The sequence below is a fragment of the Sinohyriopsis cumingii genome, chromosome 17, assembly GCF_028554795.1.
Source record: "Sinohyriopsis cumingii isolate HCF-2022 chromosome 17, ASM2855479v2, whole genome shotgun sequence".
Classification (NCBI taxonomy): domain Eukaryota; kingdom Metazoa; phylum Mollusca; class Bivalvia; order Unionida; family Unionidae; genus Sinohyriopsis; species Sinohyriopsis cumingii.
This window is the reverse complement of record NC_142977.1, coordinates 56172950-56187895: the sequence shown is the minus strand read 5'-3', so window position 1 is coordinate 56187895 and position 14946 is coordinate 56172950. Positions and strand designations below refer to the sequence as shown.

The following is a 14946-nucleotide window of genomic DNA, read 5'->3' as shown; positions in this document are numbered from 1 at the left end:
GCTGGAGTTTAAAATAGACGGTCACTCCAAGTATGTATGTATATATATATATATATATATATATATATATATATATATATATATATATATATATATATATATATATATAATCACTGTATGTCATTATATTCACACCTATATAGTTGAAGGTAACAATTTTCAAGATGTATTGATGAAAATCAACTAGTCTAAGTGTTGTATGTATGCGTCTTTGCTTCCATTTCGTTATTATTTATTATTAATGCTTCATTCAGTTAGTTATTGTTTATTCTTACGTCTTTTAAAGCATGCCACTAAAGAAGTGTATACAGTATATTGATGAATTAAAATAGCTTGAACAAATTTACGATTTGCGATGACTCTTTGATGTACAGTTATAATCTGCGATGACTCTTTGATGTCCAATTATAATCTGCGATGACTCTTTGATGTACAGTTTTAATTGCCCATTAAGTCTTCAGTCATGATAAGAGTGTAGCTCCATGCACGTCATGGCTTGATTTTTAGGGTAACGTAGTCTAATTTGCTTGCTTTGGCAAACGTGGCAAGTCTATCTATAATAACAATAATAAATAATAATAATAACCATATTTAAGTGTTAATCAAATATTGTTAACATTGTTTTTATTGTACTAGCTTTTCTATCATATGATAGCTATTGATATTATTAATACAAAATTAAAACCATTACCACTGTATTAGTAGTATATACTTCCCCTCCCACTACTTCAGCAAGTAGTGCTACTGATAGTATTACTACAACTGCTACTGATAGAAAGGAGGACAACAACAGCAATAATAATAATAATAATAATAATAATAATGATAATAATAATAATAATAATAATATTATTATTATTATTATTATTAACGTCATCGTTGTCATTACACAACAATAGATGTAATCATGACCATATAAATGCAATTTAAAGTAAATTGTCAAAGTAATGTAAATGCTGGATAAATGTAATACAAATATATTTAATACAAGTGATGGATATAGTTAACACAAGTATGTTTTCGAAGTTATATAAATGCTGGATGAAGTTAATACAAGTATGTTTTAGAAGTTACATAACTGCTGGATCAAGTTAATACAAGTATGTTTTCAAAGTTATGTAAGTGCTGGATCAAATTAATACAAGTTTGTTTAGGCAGTTATATAAGTGCTGGATCAAGTTAATACAAGTATGTTTTCGAAGTTATGTAAGTGCTGGTTCAAGTTCATACAAGTATGTTTAGGCAGTTATACAAGTGCTGGATAAAGTTAATACATGTATGTTTAGGCAGTTATACAAGTGCTGGATCAAGTTATTACAAGTATGTTTTCGAAGTTATGTAAGTGCTGGTTCAAGTTAATACAAGTATGTTTTAGAAGTTACATAACTGCTGATGGATATAGTTAACACAAGTATGTTTTCGAAGTTATATAAATGCTGGATGAAGTTAATACAAGTATGTTTTAGAAGTTACATAACTGCTGGATCAAGTTAATACAAGTATGTTTTCAAAGTTATGTAAGTGCTGGATCAAATTAATACAAGTTTGTTTAGGCAGTTATATAAGTGCTGGATCAAGTTAATACAAGTATGTTTTGGCAGTTATACAAGTGCTGGATCAAGTTATTACAAGTATGTTTTCGAAGTTATGTAAGTGCTGGTTCAAGTTAATACAAGTTTGTTTAGGCAGTTATACAAGTGCTGGATCAAGTTAATACAAGTATGTTTAGACAGTTATACAAGTGCTGGATAAAGTTAATACATGTATGTTTAGGCAGTTATACAAGTGCTGGATCAAGTTATTACAAGTATGTTTAGGCAGTTATACAAGTGCTGGATCAAGTTATTACAAGTATGTTTAGGCAGTTATACAAGTGCTGGATCAAGTTATTACAAGTATGTTTTCGAAGTTATGTAAGTGCTGGTTCAAGTTAATACAAGTTTGTTTAGGCAGTTATACAAGTGCTGGATCAAGTTATTACATGTATGTTTAGGCAGTTATACAAGTGCTGGATAAAGTTAATACATGTATGTTTAGGCAGTTATACAAGTGCTGGATCAAGTTAATACAAGTATGTTTTCGAAGTTATGTAAGTGCTGGATCAAATTAATACAAGTTTGTTTAGGCAGTTATATAAGTGCTGGATCAAGTTAATACAAGTATGTTTTGGCAGTTATACAAGTGCTGGATCAAGTTATTACAAGTATGTTTAGGCAGTTATACAAGTGCTGGATCAAGTTATTACAAGTATGTTTAGGCAGTTATACAAGTGCTGGATAAAGTTAATACATGTATGTTTAGGCAGTTATACAAGTGCTGGATCAAGTTAATACAAGTATGTTTTCGAAGTTATGTAAGTGCTGGTTCAAGTTAATACAAGTATGTTTAGGCAGTTATATAAGTGCTGGATAAAGTTAATACATGCATGTTTTCGAAGTTATATAATTGCTTGATAAAAATAATACAAGTATATTTTTGAAGTTATATGTGCTGGTTGAAGTTAATACAATTACGTGTTTGAACCTATATAAGTGTTGGAAAGAGTTAATATAATTATGTTTTCGAAATTGTTGGAAAAAGTTAATACAGATATGTTTTCGAAGTAATATTAAGATTGGAAAAGCACGTAGAACATGATTTGATTATCAAAACGATGTGTGTGTGTGATGTGATTTTGATTTTTAACGTAGCTTTAACAATTTTTCAGTCATATCGCTACGATGTCTGCAGTGTGGCAGTTGATAGTGATGTCTAGCACCGGGGCATCATGCCGCAGACATGTAGCATAATGTCCCACCCAGTCACATTATCCTGACACCAGGCCGACCAGTCCTAACACTAACCTCTTAATGCTGAGCTCCAAGCGAGGCAGCTGTTAGTACTATTTGTGTAAGTATTTGGTATGACTTGGCCATGAATTGAACCTACGACCTCCCGCATCCGAGGCGAACGCTCTAACCACTAGGCCAACGGAGCGGTCGATTAACAAAAAGATGATGATGATGATGAAAACGATGAAATAAGATAAACAAAACAAATCAAATAATTGTTTAATTATATTTTGCATTAATATAAAGCATTTTGGTTGAGAAAAATGAAAAACAATTAATCACCGTAATTGAATATGAGTAAATGGCGAGTGGAGAGGTCGTTAACACAAGTGAAATCAAAATAGTAAACTTTCCTCCCCTATGCAATGCTCATAACAAATACAGCAATATATTGCTAATTAATTAATTAATTAATTAATTAATTAATTAATTAATTAATTCACATTTTAGCTCTCCCACTATCAATATACTCATTATTTAACCAATTTTCTTGCTACTGCATAAAATAGAAAATAAAAAACAATGAAATATTTTTCTTACTACTGCGCAAAGACAAAACAAGACAATGCCAACAAAGAAAACTACTGAAACCCATTCTATTTCAATACACCATTACTACTGCATACAAAAAAGCAACCTCACTGAAACACATTTTTATATAAAAAACTGCTTTAAAAAAAAAAGACTCTGGAACAATTTCCTTACCACTGGATTTTTAAAGATGTGCGTCAGATCTCTCAGGTAACTTACTCATGAAACACACAAATGCTCTTGTGCTGCTAAAACATAACTAATATCTTAAATTAAATTGGTACCTGCTATAATTGTTGTACTGAACAAACACCAAGCATGGCAGAACGCAAAAGTACTCAATAGCCAAGCTCTCAAGACTACTGAGGAGTGGGGGCGTATTTTCATATTCTTGCAGAATTTAATGATAATACATGTATGTGTGTATATAGTAGCACCACACATTATCGACGTTTGCACAGCATTTTAAAGGAAGAATACAAAGACAACGTGGACATGCCGCTGTAGTATACGTTCAAGAAAGGACAGAAAGGGTGACAGCCAAAATACAATGCCCAGGTCAACCCAAAAGCACAAACCGCGCGAGCTGTTTGCTGTGGGGTAAATGTGACAAGTGTGACATACGATCAGATTGATTTGAGGTAATTATTTATTTACACAGCAGTAAGAGAACTTTTGATGTGTTTTGTTTCTATGCATTAATTCAGATTCTATCTTTTCCCATTTTCCTCCACTCTATGTGCACCTCTATTTCTATATCCCCCATGCACTGTGTACATGAGAGCACTTCGTAAGGATAACCATTAGGCACACTTTGCAATGCCACTCTTTATATTGAACCCTCTGATGACCTTCACGACTACTGCTTGCAAAAAGATAATTTAACGTTGTGTCATATTTTCTTGAAAATTCATAATTTGAAGGACCTCAAACTTAGCGAAGCACTTTATAACACTGCACTGGTTTATCTCATGCCATTTTAAACTTATCAAGTATAGAATTTATAGCTTGATAGATTATTACATTTTGCTGATGTTTGATAGTGGAATTAAAGGTGGTCTTAACACATTACCATATAGACAAGCTAAAGCAAACAATGCATAGTATGCTGATGATCGTGAGATACAATGTGATGGGGAATATGAAAGGTCAAGATCGAGGTCATATATCATGTAGTTTGATAACAGCAATTTCTGTGTCTCAGCAATGATCTACAACCTGCACATAAAACGCTTTCGATGAGCTAGTGATGAAAAAGTACGTGGTTGCTATAAAAAAAAAAAAAAAAAAAAAAAAAAAACTTGTTACAAATTCCTAAAATTAGTGACGCAGACTCGATTTTAAAAGATGGATTGTAGATACCAACGCTTTTACGCGACCATTTCAAATTAGAAAACAAAGAAACGTGTGAAACATTACATAAACGTAGTTTTACCCACAGTAGGTTTTGAAAGTGAAGAAGATGCACATATTTGTTGCTTTGAACAGCAAATCTGGCTAGGTTTAGTTGACTGTCTCAGTTTCGTGTTACACCGCAATCAGTATCATCTCACTGATTTGTTACCTCCATATTTTAGTGTACTGTCACAAAACAATATTGAGTTTCAGTGTAGCAAATCGATGTTTCGTTAAATATTTGTAAAATACCGTGGCTCACTGGGACTTAATCTAAACTGTCAAACAAGTGTAAGACGATGTACTGATTATTTTATAGAACATGAAGTGATTTTATCTGGGGAAAATGTGTCAAGCATTGCCATGTGGGGATTCACAATTGTTGTTTATTAATTTTTATTCGCATGACATCGTCATAAATTTTAAACAATAAACATGCTAAAAATATGCATCCTTTAATTATATGTGATTAGCTTAAACGAGTATCTCTTTCATTTACATGAAAATGCAAAGATAGGATTATATCGTGTATCTAATCGAGAGGTTGATGCGTGTAGCAAGACAAACATGGTAATCCGAATAGAAAATGTATAAAAGCAAAATTAATAGTATAGTAAACTTTAAAATCTATACATGGAAAACATAGAATAACGAAGGATCGTATATTCCCACCGGTCCACACGTAAGAAGGTGGGAGCATGCGTAAGAAACGTAGCTTTATTGCCCGTTACACAGCTTAAGATAGACACTTTAAATTTAGGATATGATTTCAGGTGTACTGTACATGTTCCTGCTGTTGAACAATTTTCATACAGCCCATTGGAACGGGCTTATAGGGTATGGACACTTGCAAAAATATATTATAGATGATAGGAATAATCCAGAAAGGCTCTTTTGCTACAGACCTATATTTATAAATACATTGATTAGCAAGTAACGTATCTGTTTTTCAGTTTTAATCGTAGCAAAAGAGGCACGAGATTACAAATTCCCATCACATTCCCCTTATTACGGTCTATGGGTATGTACTTACTTTTCACATTCCAACATTCAGCATTGTTACAAAGAGAATCTCCACAGCAAATGTAGCAAACTTCCGTTTGTCTTTTTCTTCCCACAAAGACTATTTCACCGGTATCAGTAAGGTGAGATATATCAACGCCAGTTGATATGCCTAGTCCTTGAAGAACTAGTATAGTAAGTAATTGACAGTGCTGAAATCAACAATTCAGAACATGCAGTGAAATAACTTTGGGTTCATATCTTCTATTACATTCGTCCTTTTGCATTATATAAAAACACAGAATGTTAAAGTAACTAACTCCATTTGTTTTATGCATCTTGTCAATAGAACCATACAAGAATTTTGTGATACTGAGCTTGATCATAGGTTTCCAGAAATATCTCTTTGGATTAAAATGAGAAAGTGTGTTCGCCAAATATACTCAACGATTTTAAATCAATTTTTACAGAGGTCATTCGACTATAAGGACATTTCTATGGATCTTTCCTCGAATATAAAGATTTTTATTAGATCAAGCAAGAAAGTTACTCTTAAGGTAATGGAGCCGTTTAAAACATTTTTGACGGATATGACGTTTTACAGTGTTATAAAACTGTTATAATCGAGCACCCTAGGTTTCCAGGCCGGTTGATATTATATGTTGCTTTGATACAGCTATGAATTATAATTAATTGTTGTTTCGTCTTTTGTAATGAGAAGCATGTCCTATATTCCACCCTCCATATAACTGGTGTTTTGTGTCTATCTTATCGCAAAACTTCGAGCGGAATCATCTTGAAGTTATTAATTTCTATGTACACATTTCATCATTCAATACTCTGTGAAGCTGGAAGTTGCAAAGTCTGTTTTGCTTCCGGATCAGATATTCATATTTAAGAATGTTTGCCACTGTCTAGTTCAATTTTAAAGCACGACTTCAAGTTAGCTCTGATGTATTCATACGTCACCCTTATTAATGCAATTTGTCTTTACCTCTGAAAACACTACATTATAATTCTGCTATTCTTGTTTAATAACGAGAAAAGACCAAATATAGCGCACTGCAATATCATTGCTGGAAAAGAATTGGCCCAGAGTATGGCAAGGATACAACACGCAAGAAAATCACCTGAAATAAGGTTTGGCTTTGTTTAAGCTTTCCCAACATTGTCCTTCACAATTTGGACATGTAGTGTGGTATGCTTTCTGACCATGGACTGGAAAAATAATTCCTGTCCTTAACTTTAGAATATCCAGATCGTTACCAGCCAGCTCACATATATTTATAGTTATAACCCTGTACTATATCTCCATATTGTTGTAAAAACGTTTACATAATGTTACACTAAATGATATGTGTACATTTAAGGAGCTACAAAACGTGCTATTCAATAGATTTCACATCATTTAGGACAACAAGCCATGCTCGTATTGTTAGTGTGATAGTTCGATTGCTAAGCAAGCATTATAGTTCCGTGCATGTCGTGACAGGTTAAGTGTGAATGAAAGTCAATTGCATTTTGTCCTAAATGATGTGAACTATTAGGCTAAACAATATCAGCAAGTGTCCGTTCCTTTCATTTTACAACTTATCACGATAGGTGTATATATAAATGATGACATACAATGTTGCAAAAGTTTTAGATTTGAAAATTGTAAATTGCATATGCATATTGCATATTGTTCAAAATAATGGCCTAACACAAATCATCTCTCAAATTGCTGGATACGTCATGACATTTCCATGACATTTCAATTTTATGGCTAGTCAACACCAAACTTAAAGTATATTAAAGCAGTACAATCTCGGTCAAATTTAAATATTATACGACTTTCATTCTGAGCATGCTTGTTGACAACGTACATCTCACTATACCATTCTATGCAAAGGCAGTTATTCCAAAACAAGAATCTGACTGAGTCTATCACAATACAGAACTCGTCAAATCATGTATTGTGCTAGATATTGGATAGTTTTGACCCTAAAATTTGTGAAATTTTTTTCTCTGAAAAAAAGTCGCAAACTCTATTTCTCAAGGGATAATCTTTAACGTATCGATTTAATATTACTCTACATCGAATATTTCTTTCATGTAAGTCCCCATTTGTTATAGACCTGGATCCATATAGCTGTCTTTACTAATATTTATGTATTTTCAATGTGAATGAAATTAATTAGCTAAACAATCTGAAATTACAGATTCTTTAAATATATAAACTTTTCTTCTTTAGCAAGATGATTCATGCCATAAACAATATTTGTCAGCTTTAATACAAATTGATACATACGTCAACAATAATTTTCAGCGTTACTACAAGCTCACACATACCTCAAACAATATTTGTCGCCGTTACTGCTGGTTGGATTCCTTATTGTCAGCAAATTTGATTGACAACAAACCTCATATAAATTCATCAAAAGTTCCTTCAACCTTTATAAATATATAAATCGGAAAATACCAGCCTGGGAATAAACGGAATATCATGATAAATTTACTCACCAGTTTCTGCGCACAACCAAACGCATGCGTAATGGACCCGGCAGTATTTGTGGTTGACACAAAACAAACCTGCAAAAATTGCACAAAAATGATGTTACGCAGTATGACGTAATGTCAAAATGTATTTGGTATATATTTAATTTGCGTATAAAAAGTAAGTAGCTGAGGTAGATAAGCTCAAGTTGATTGCAGAGAACGGTAATTCTTTACACAGAACATTCTCTGAAGATGGAATAATGACTGTGTGAATGATTTGGATTTTTAACGTAGCTTTTAGCAATTTTCCAGTCATATCGCTACGATGTCTGCAGTGTGGCATGATATCCCACCGAGTCACATTATCCTGATACCAGGCCGATCTGTCCTAACACTAACCTCTTAACGCTGAGCGCCTAGCGAGGCAGCTGTTAGTACCATTTTTGATGAGTCTTTGGTATGACTCGGCTTGGGTTCAAACCCCAACCTCCCGCAACCGAGGCGGATGCTCTAACCACTAGACCACCAGAGCATTCGGAGATGTGTCTCTAAACTAATAGGAAGCTTAGCAAGAAGCTTTAAACAATGTTCATGTCGAATGTTAATCAGGTATTCGATTGAACATTATGGTCCAACACGAAACATGAAAATATTGCAGCCATTCGCCAGAATCCACAATCCCAAATCACCAGGCATCATTTTCCTTTGAACTGCGTGCTTTTAGTGCATCCCATTTACTTATAGCAGAGCCAACTTGAAATACGTATATCAGGGACAAAATTCCATCAATTTTGGCATAGCGATTTGGATAAGTCGACCCGGATGCAGACATGTTGTTAAGTTAGACAAAATCCCACATGCTGCTGCATTACATCAGTTTGAATAAGTTATTCGATTCATATATCATACTTAAATTATATGGCGTTCATGCTTCGACTACTGCATACTCTCTTTGATTACTGTACATTCTCTTAGATTAATGTATACTCTTTTAGATTACTGTAGACTCTCTAGGATTACTGTATACTCTCGTTGATTACTGTACAATCTTTGATTACTGTACACTGTCTACGATTACTGTATACTCTCCTCGTTGATTACTGTATACTCTCCTTGATTACTGTACACTCTCTTTGATTACTGTACATTCTCTTGGATTACTGTATACTCTCGACGATTACTGTATACTCTCGTTGATTACTGTATAGCCTGTTCTATTAATGTACACGCTTTTTTCTCTTAGATTACTGTACACTGTCTTTGATTACTGTACACTCTTTTTGATCACTGTACACTCATAGATTGTATAATCGCTACGATTCCTGTTTACTCTCTACAATTAATGTACACTCTCTACGATTACTGTACAATCTCTTTGATTACTGTACACTCTATGACATTACTGTAAACTCTATGTTACTATATACTCTTGTTGATTACTGTACACTTTCTTTGATTACTGTACATTATCATTGATTACAGTACACTCTCTTTGATTATTGTATAATATCTACGATTACTTTATACTCTCTTTGATTACTGTATACTCTCTTTGATTATTATATGCTCATTTTTCCCCATTAACTTTACATTGTCAGAATCGTTCAATATTCCCCGATACTGAACGCGTGCGACAGTACACATATAGCATTCACGTGAATAAAGGAACTACTTTCTTTTGTAAATAAACAATGGACTCAGACGCCAGCACTTTTGATTTGTAAACAAATCATGTACACTCGCGTAAGAGGCTCTTTACGTTGTGGTTGTTTAAATTTGTTTCTGAATGAACTAAAACATGTTTCGTGGACTGCAAAATAAAACCCAGCTGTTTTGGCACATTCCGCGTTGATGCAATGTTACGGATTTAGGCTAGCCACATTATATAAATGACGGAAGATTATGTCCTTACAAATAACATACAAGTGACAAGGCATATACTGTTTTCTTTAGCTGGTGATAAGAATGACAAAATAAAATATACTTAGTTTTACATCCTGAATTTCCTCAAAATGTATTTTCTTAATTCTGCAAATCCGAATTACATGAGCCATGCCATCGGTTTTCAATCTGGATTACACATTTCGAAATTGTGCTGTAATTTCGATAAGTGCAATTGCATCCTCCTTACTGCACTCAAAATAAAATAAGCATTACATTCCATAGCGTCTTTTTGATAATTGCAACTGAAAGACTTCATATTTTACCCACACAATGATTTCAAATATTCAATGACATAAACAGAACACATTTGCAGACGTAAACACGCTTCTCCCGCGCCACTTCAATCCGATATATTTCATGTATAATTTGCACAAATGAATCCAGTCCAAAATCACAAACTTTCGTCGAATCGAAACACAATACCAAAATATATTCATTCCAGATCAAATGGAACAGTTGTTGCAATGCTCATTCATTCACAATATGACTGCAAATTTCAATTTTAACTTGACACGCCATTTTCTTTCGAAAGTTAAGTCGAGCGCGCGACTAAGTTCAAATTTATCTGGGCGGAGTTATGTGCGCATTAATAATGATGTCATTGTGTAATGACAAATCTGCACTTGTGTATTTACTTTGGAATACGGCATTCATTCATTTACGTTGTATCTTGTAGTGTATTTTGTTTATATAATTAAACCATAGGTAGAATTAAAAAATGAGCATATAATAAAAAGGTTACTGCGTTTGTATGGGAAAATATGAACTCGTTTTGTCGGAAGGATATACTGCACTCACAAGTTCGTGCAGTATTCCATCCCAAAACTCGTTCATATTTTCCCTAACAAATGCAGTAACCTATAATTACTGTATAACTCTCTTAGATTACTGTATGCTTTCTACTATTACTATTTACTCTCTTAGATTACTGTATACTCTCTTAGATTACTATATGCCTTCTATGATTACTGTTTACTCTCTACGATTACTGTATACTCTCTTAGATTACTATACATTCTCTTTGTATACCGTACACTCTCTTTGATTAATGTACACTCTCTTAGATTATTGTAGACCCTCTTTACGATTACTGTATACTCTCTACGATTACTGTATAGCCTTTTCGATTACTGTAGACTCTCTTATCTCATAGATTCCTGTATACACTCTTCTACTACTGTACGCTGTCTTAGATTACTGTACAGTCTCTTTGAGTACTGTATAGTCTCTTTGATTACTGTATAGTCTGTTCGATTTCCGTACACTCTCTTTGATTAATATCTGCTCTCAGTAGGTTTTAACTGCCTTGACTAAATGATTCTAGGTCATACAAATTAGATTTAATGCATTCAGAATGTGGTCAGCGTGTCATTTCACAGGACATAAAATAAGATTTGGTTATAGATTGTAACTGTTCGTCTGTTCACAAAAGTAATGGTAGCTTCTTACGATATCATGTGTTTTACTGTATCGCGATATTCGAAGTTTTTGGTATTTTTTCTGCATAGCCCTACACACACTGCATGACCGTAAGTTACCAGTTCTACACCACAAGTTGATTTTGGGAAAATCTCTGGATTGCTGACGAGTGCACTATTTTAAAAATACATCCATGCATATCACTATTTGCAAATAATGGCCGTGCCCCATGTTTTCAATAGAATCTATCTTCTTAAAGCGCTATCAATGTAACAAATCGGTTAACCTGTTGATTTCCGTATTTGTCAAGAACCAAGAGATCAAATCAATTGTAACGAAAAGGAGTCAGAATGTAAAGTAAGGCGATTGTTGTTTTATGGAGGCTTTCTCAATTAACAGTTATTGACTTTAAAACTTTGTTGTACGCAATTTATTACTTTTCAGTTAAACACTGGGAGTTGTTTAAACACTCTGAGGCTGACATGTACGTTCATGCTCACGTTGGTGGTCCATTCTCAGCGACAGTCCCGGCGCTACTCTCCCCGTCACAGATGGTTATAGACGCAATTCTTTAATTCTTTTTTATACGTTTGTGTTAGTACAGGTGGCACAATGAGTACCATAGAAGCCGCATCCATTGTTCAAGCTGACTTACATTTTGTGCAACATAAACATCAAGCTCCCGACATTAGGAAAAGTATATGACATCGTAAAAGTATTTCTTTCAGTATCACCATGATGTCAGAATAATTCCCCTTGCATAACCTGGAATCTACATGGCGTCTAATTATCCATTGTTTCCCGCAATCATCTGATATCAACTGGAAATCAAATTGCTTTTTAATACAAAACAAAGAATTATAATAAACGTTCGTACTATCCTGAAGGCCAGTGCTTTTATTTACGTATTCGCCGATCGCAAACTTTAAACCCTCGATACCATTGCATTCCGCTGAACCCAGTTCTATTGTGGAAGTTTGGAAAATACAATTCATCGTGGGACATAAGAACTGGTACTCCCAATCACTCTTTTTGCTGCATCGTAGGCATTCAGATACAAGATAGCCAGAAAGAAGAACGCAGAGAGCATTTGCATTAGAGGCGACAGTTGGTCTTGAAAAACAAGTACTGATTACCTCATCGTCATTACAGGTTTTGACTTTTTCGCACTTTCTTCCATCAGCGACAGCTCCTTGAACTCTATCCCCATCTCCTCCACAGTAATAGCACTGGCTGGTTGTATTATCCCCTAACAAGTAACATGAGACATTGCATATATAACAAAATAATCGTGTTAATAGACGGACACAAGATGAATTAAATTTAACACATATCGGCTGTAATGTTGACCTTTTAGTATTTAATGTGGAGCAAGTTTTGATATAAGCCCTTACAGACAAACGCTATATCTTGTAATTTCCTCTATCTGAAACATGTGTACTTGACGCGAGTGGATTAGATTTGAAGTCCGGCAGACCACGTTTTCACTAACATGAGAAGGGGTGAAGGCGGGCCACTGGCACCTTAAAACCAGTTGCTTCGGATAGATGGGAGTAGTGAAGGGTGGGGGGAGATTAGCGTCAATGGGAATTAGCATTACAGACCCCCTTGGGTCAGATTAGCGTCAAGGGAAATTTAACATGGAGAAAAATCGTGGGTCAGATTAGCGTCAAGGGAAATTGAACATGGAGAAAAAATCGTGGGTCAGATTAGCGTCAAGGGAAATTTAACATGGGAATAAATTGTGGGTTAATATACGTACAAGGGGAATTGAACATGGGATTTTTTTTTTTTAAATTTTTTTTAAAAAAAGGTGGTAGGCAATTGAAAGGCTATCTCTTTTCGAGAAATATGGCTGGCCCTGAAAAGGGCCTTTGGGTTTATGTTAATGTATTCATTAACATAAATGGCACCGCATTGGTCTTCTTCTTGTCCTTAGGTTGCGTCTCACTGTTGGCCCGTAAATTAGCACTCTTTTCAGGCATCCTTGTCTTTCAACGTAGATCCTACGTATCCACAGGCTGGTGTTTGTCCTGTGGACAATGGTCCACTTCGATCGGACATACATGAGCATGTCCGTCCTGAACATCATCGTTGACACAAGTGTTGAAGAGTGCACATCGGTCCACATGTTGAGGCGCCGAGAACAGGTGAATCAATGCAGTGAACTGCGCTTATTTATAGGTACAGGAAGGATTGAAACGGATTGAGTTCATTCACCAATCCGAACACGCGTTACAAAATTCAGTCAGCCCGCATCCAATCCGAAGAGAGCAGTCTGTGACGTCACGTAGTCAATATAGATTCGCTAGCGCTTGTGTGCAGTCAATCTATGCGACAGTGATTCAACATGACGGAAACTCAGAAAACGATCCAATGGGGTGCACCAGCAGGGGAGACCGCCCAAGAGAACCCCGACTTACTTTCAGAAGAGGTGAATTGGGATTTTGTGGATTTTCTCTCCTCGCAAGAATTTGTTCCGGAACCTTCGTTACCTTCTTCATTACCGCAAGTGGAGAATTTTAGACAGAGACAGAAAGAAAAATTGGAGAAATTTATACAACGACAAAAGGAAGCGGAACAAGCTTTTCTCCTACAGCAGCAAGAGGAAGAAGAGGTAAGAAAAAAACAACAGCAACAACAGCAAGAAGAAGTAGCAGCAAAGAAACAAGAGGGTGAAAATCAAACGGTCACGGTACTGTTGGACATTTTAGCGGAGTTAAGAAGTCTGAAACAAATGTATCAGACTTCTTTATCACGACCGAAGAGAATACGACCTTCCCGAGCTAAACACGTCAACCCTGTGACTAAGCCTACCGTACCACCCTTAGTGATTTCAACCCAATCATTATCATCATCATCAACATTACGCAGTCCAGAAGTAGGCCTTGGCCGTGGCAAAGGCTTAAGGCAGTTAAAATTGATTGCTTAAACTCACCCCTGCACCATAAAGAAAAAAGGCCCTTTTCAGGGCCACCCACATTTCTCGAAAAGAAATACAATTTCAATTTGCCAATAACTCAAAAAAAAAAAAACACCCATTTTACCCCTACAGTACGTGTCTTTGTATGAGTGCGTGAGTGTAGCTTCTTATTTTAAAATCAAAACTCAAAGACACATACCTTATATCATTAATTTATTCTTTTATCCATTGTTACAATCCAATTCACAATTCACAATACAAAACTTTAAAAAGTTCATTAACTTCTTCTTTCTCCTTGTTTAGTCTCTCTGTTTTTTAAATTTCTTCACCGTCTTTTCCTCTTCTTTCTCCTCATTTTCTTCCCTTCTTCTTTTCTTCTCCTGTTTCTTTGCCTCTTGTAAATAGAATTGTCTTCTTTCTTCC

The 14946-nt window shown here is 34.9% G+C and overlaps 1 protein-coding gene across 1 annotated transcript in view; it reads right to left on the bottom strand.

Annotated features, from left to right (window-relative positions):
- Window positions 1-249: 249 nt before the first annotated feature.
- LOC149778807 (uncharacterized) overlaps window positions 250-14946 on the bottom strand; it is a 70321-nt gene continuing 55624 nt past the window's right edge. Inside the window, exons 7-10 of the mRNA XM_089938526.1 lie at window positions 12737-12849; window positions 8262-8330; window positions 5791-5971; window positions 250-554 (exon numbers count right to left, since the gene is read on the bottom strand). Of these exons, the coding sequence (XP_089794652.1) occupies window positions 490-554; window positions 5791-5971; window positions 8262-8330; window positions 12737-12849 (428 nt within the window). The 3' untranslated portion in view covers window positions 250-489. The remainder of the gene's footprint in view (window positions 555-5790; window positions 5972-8261; window positions 8331-12736; window positions 12850-14946) is intronic.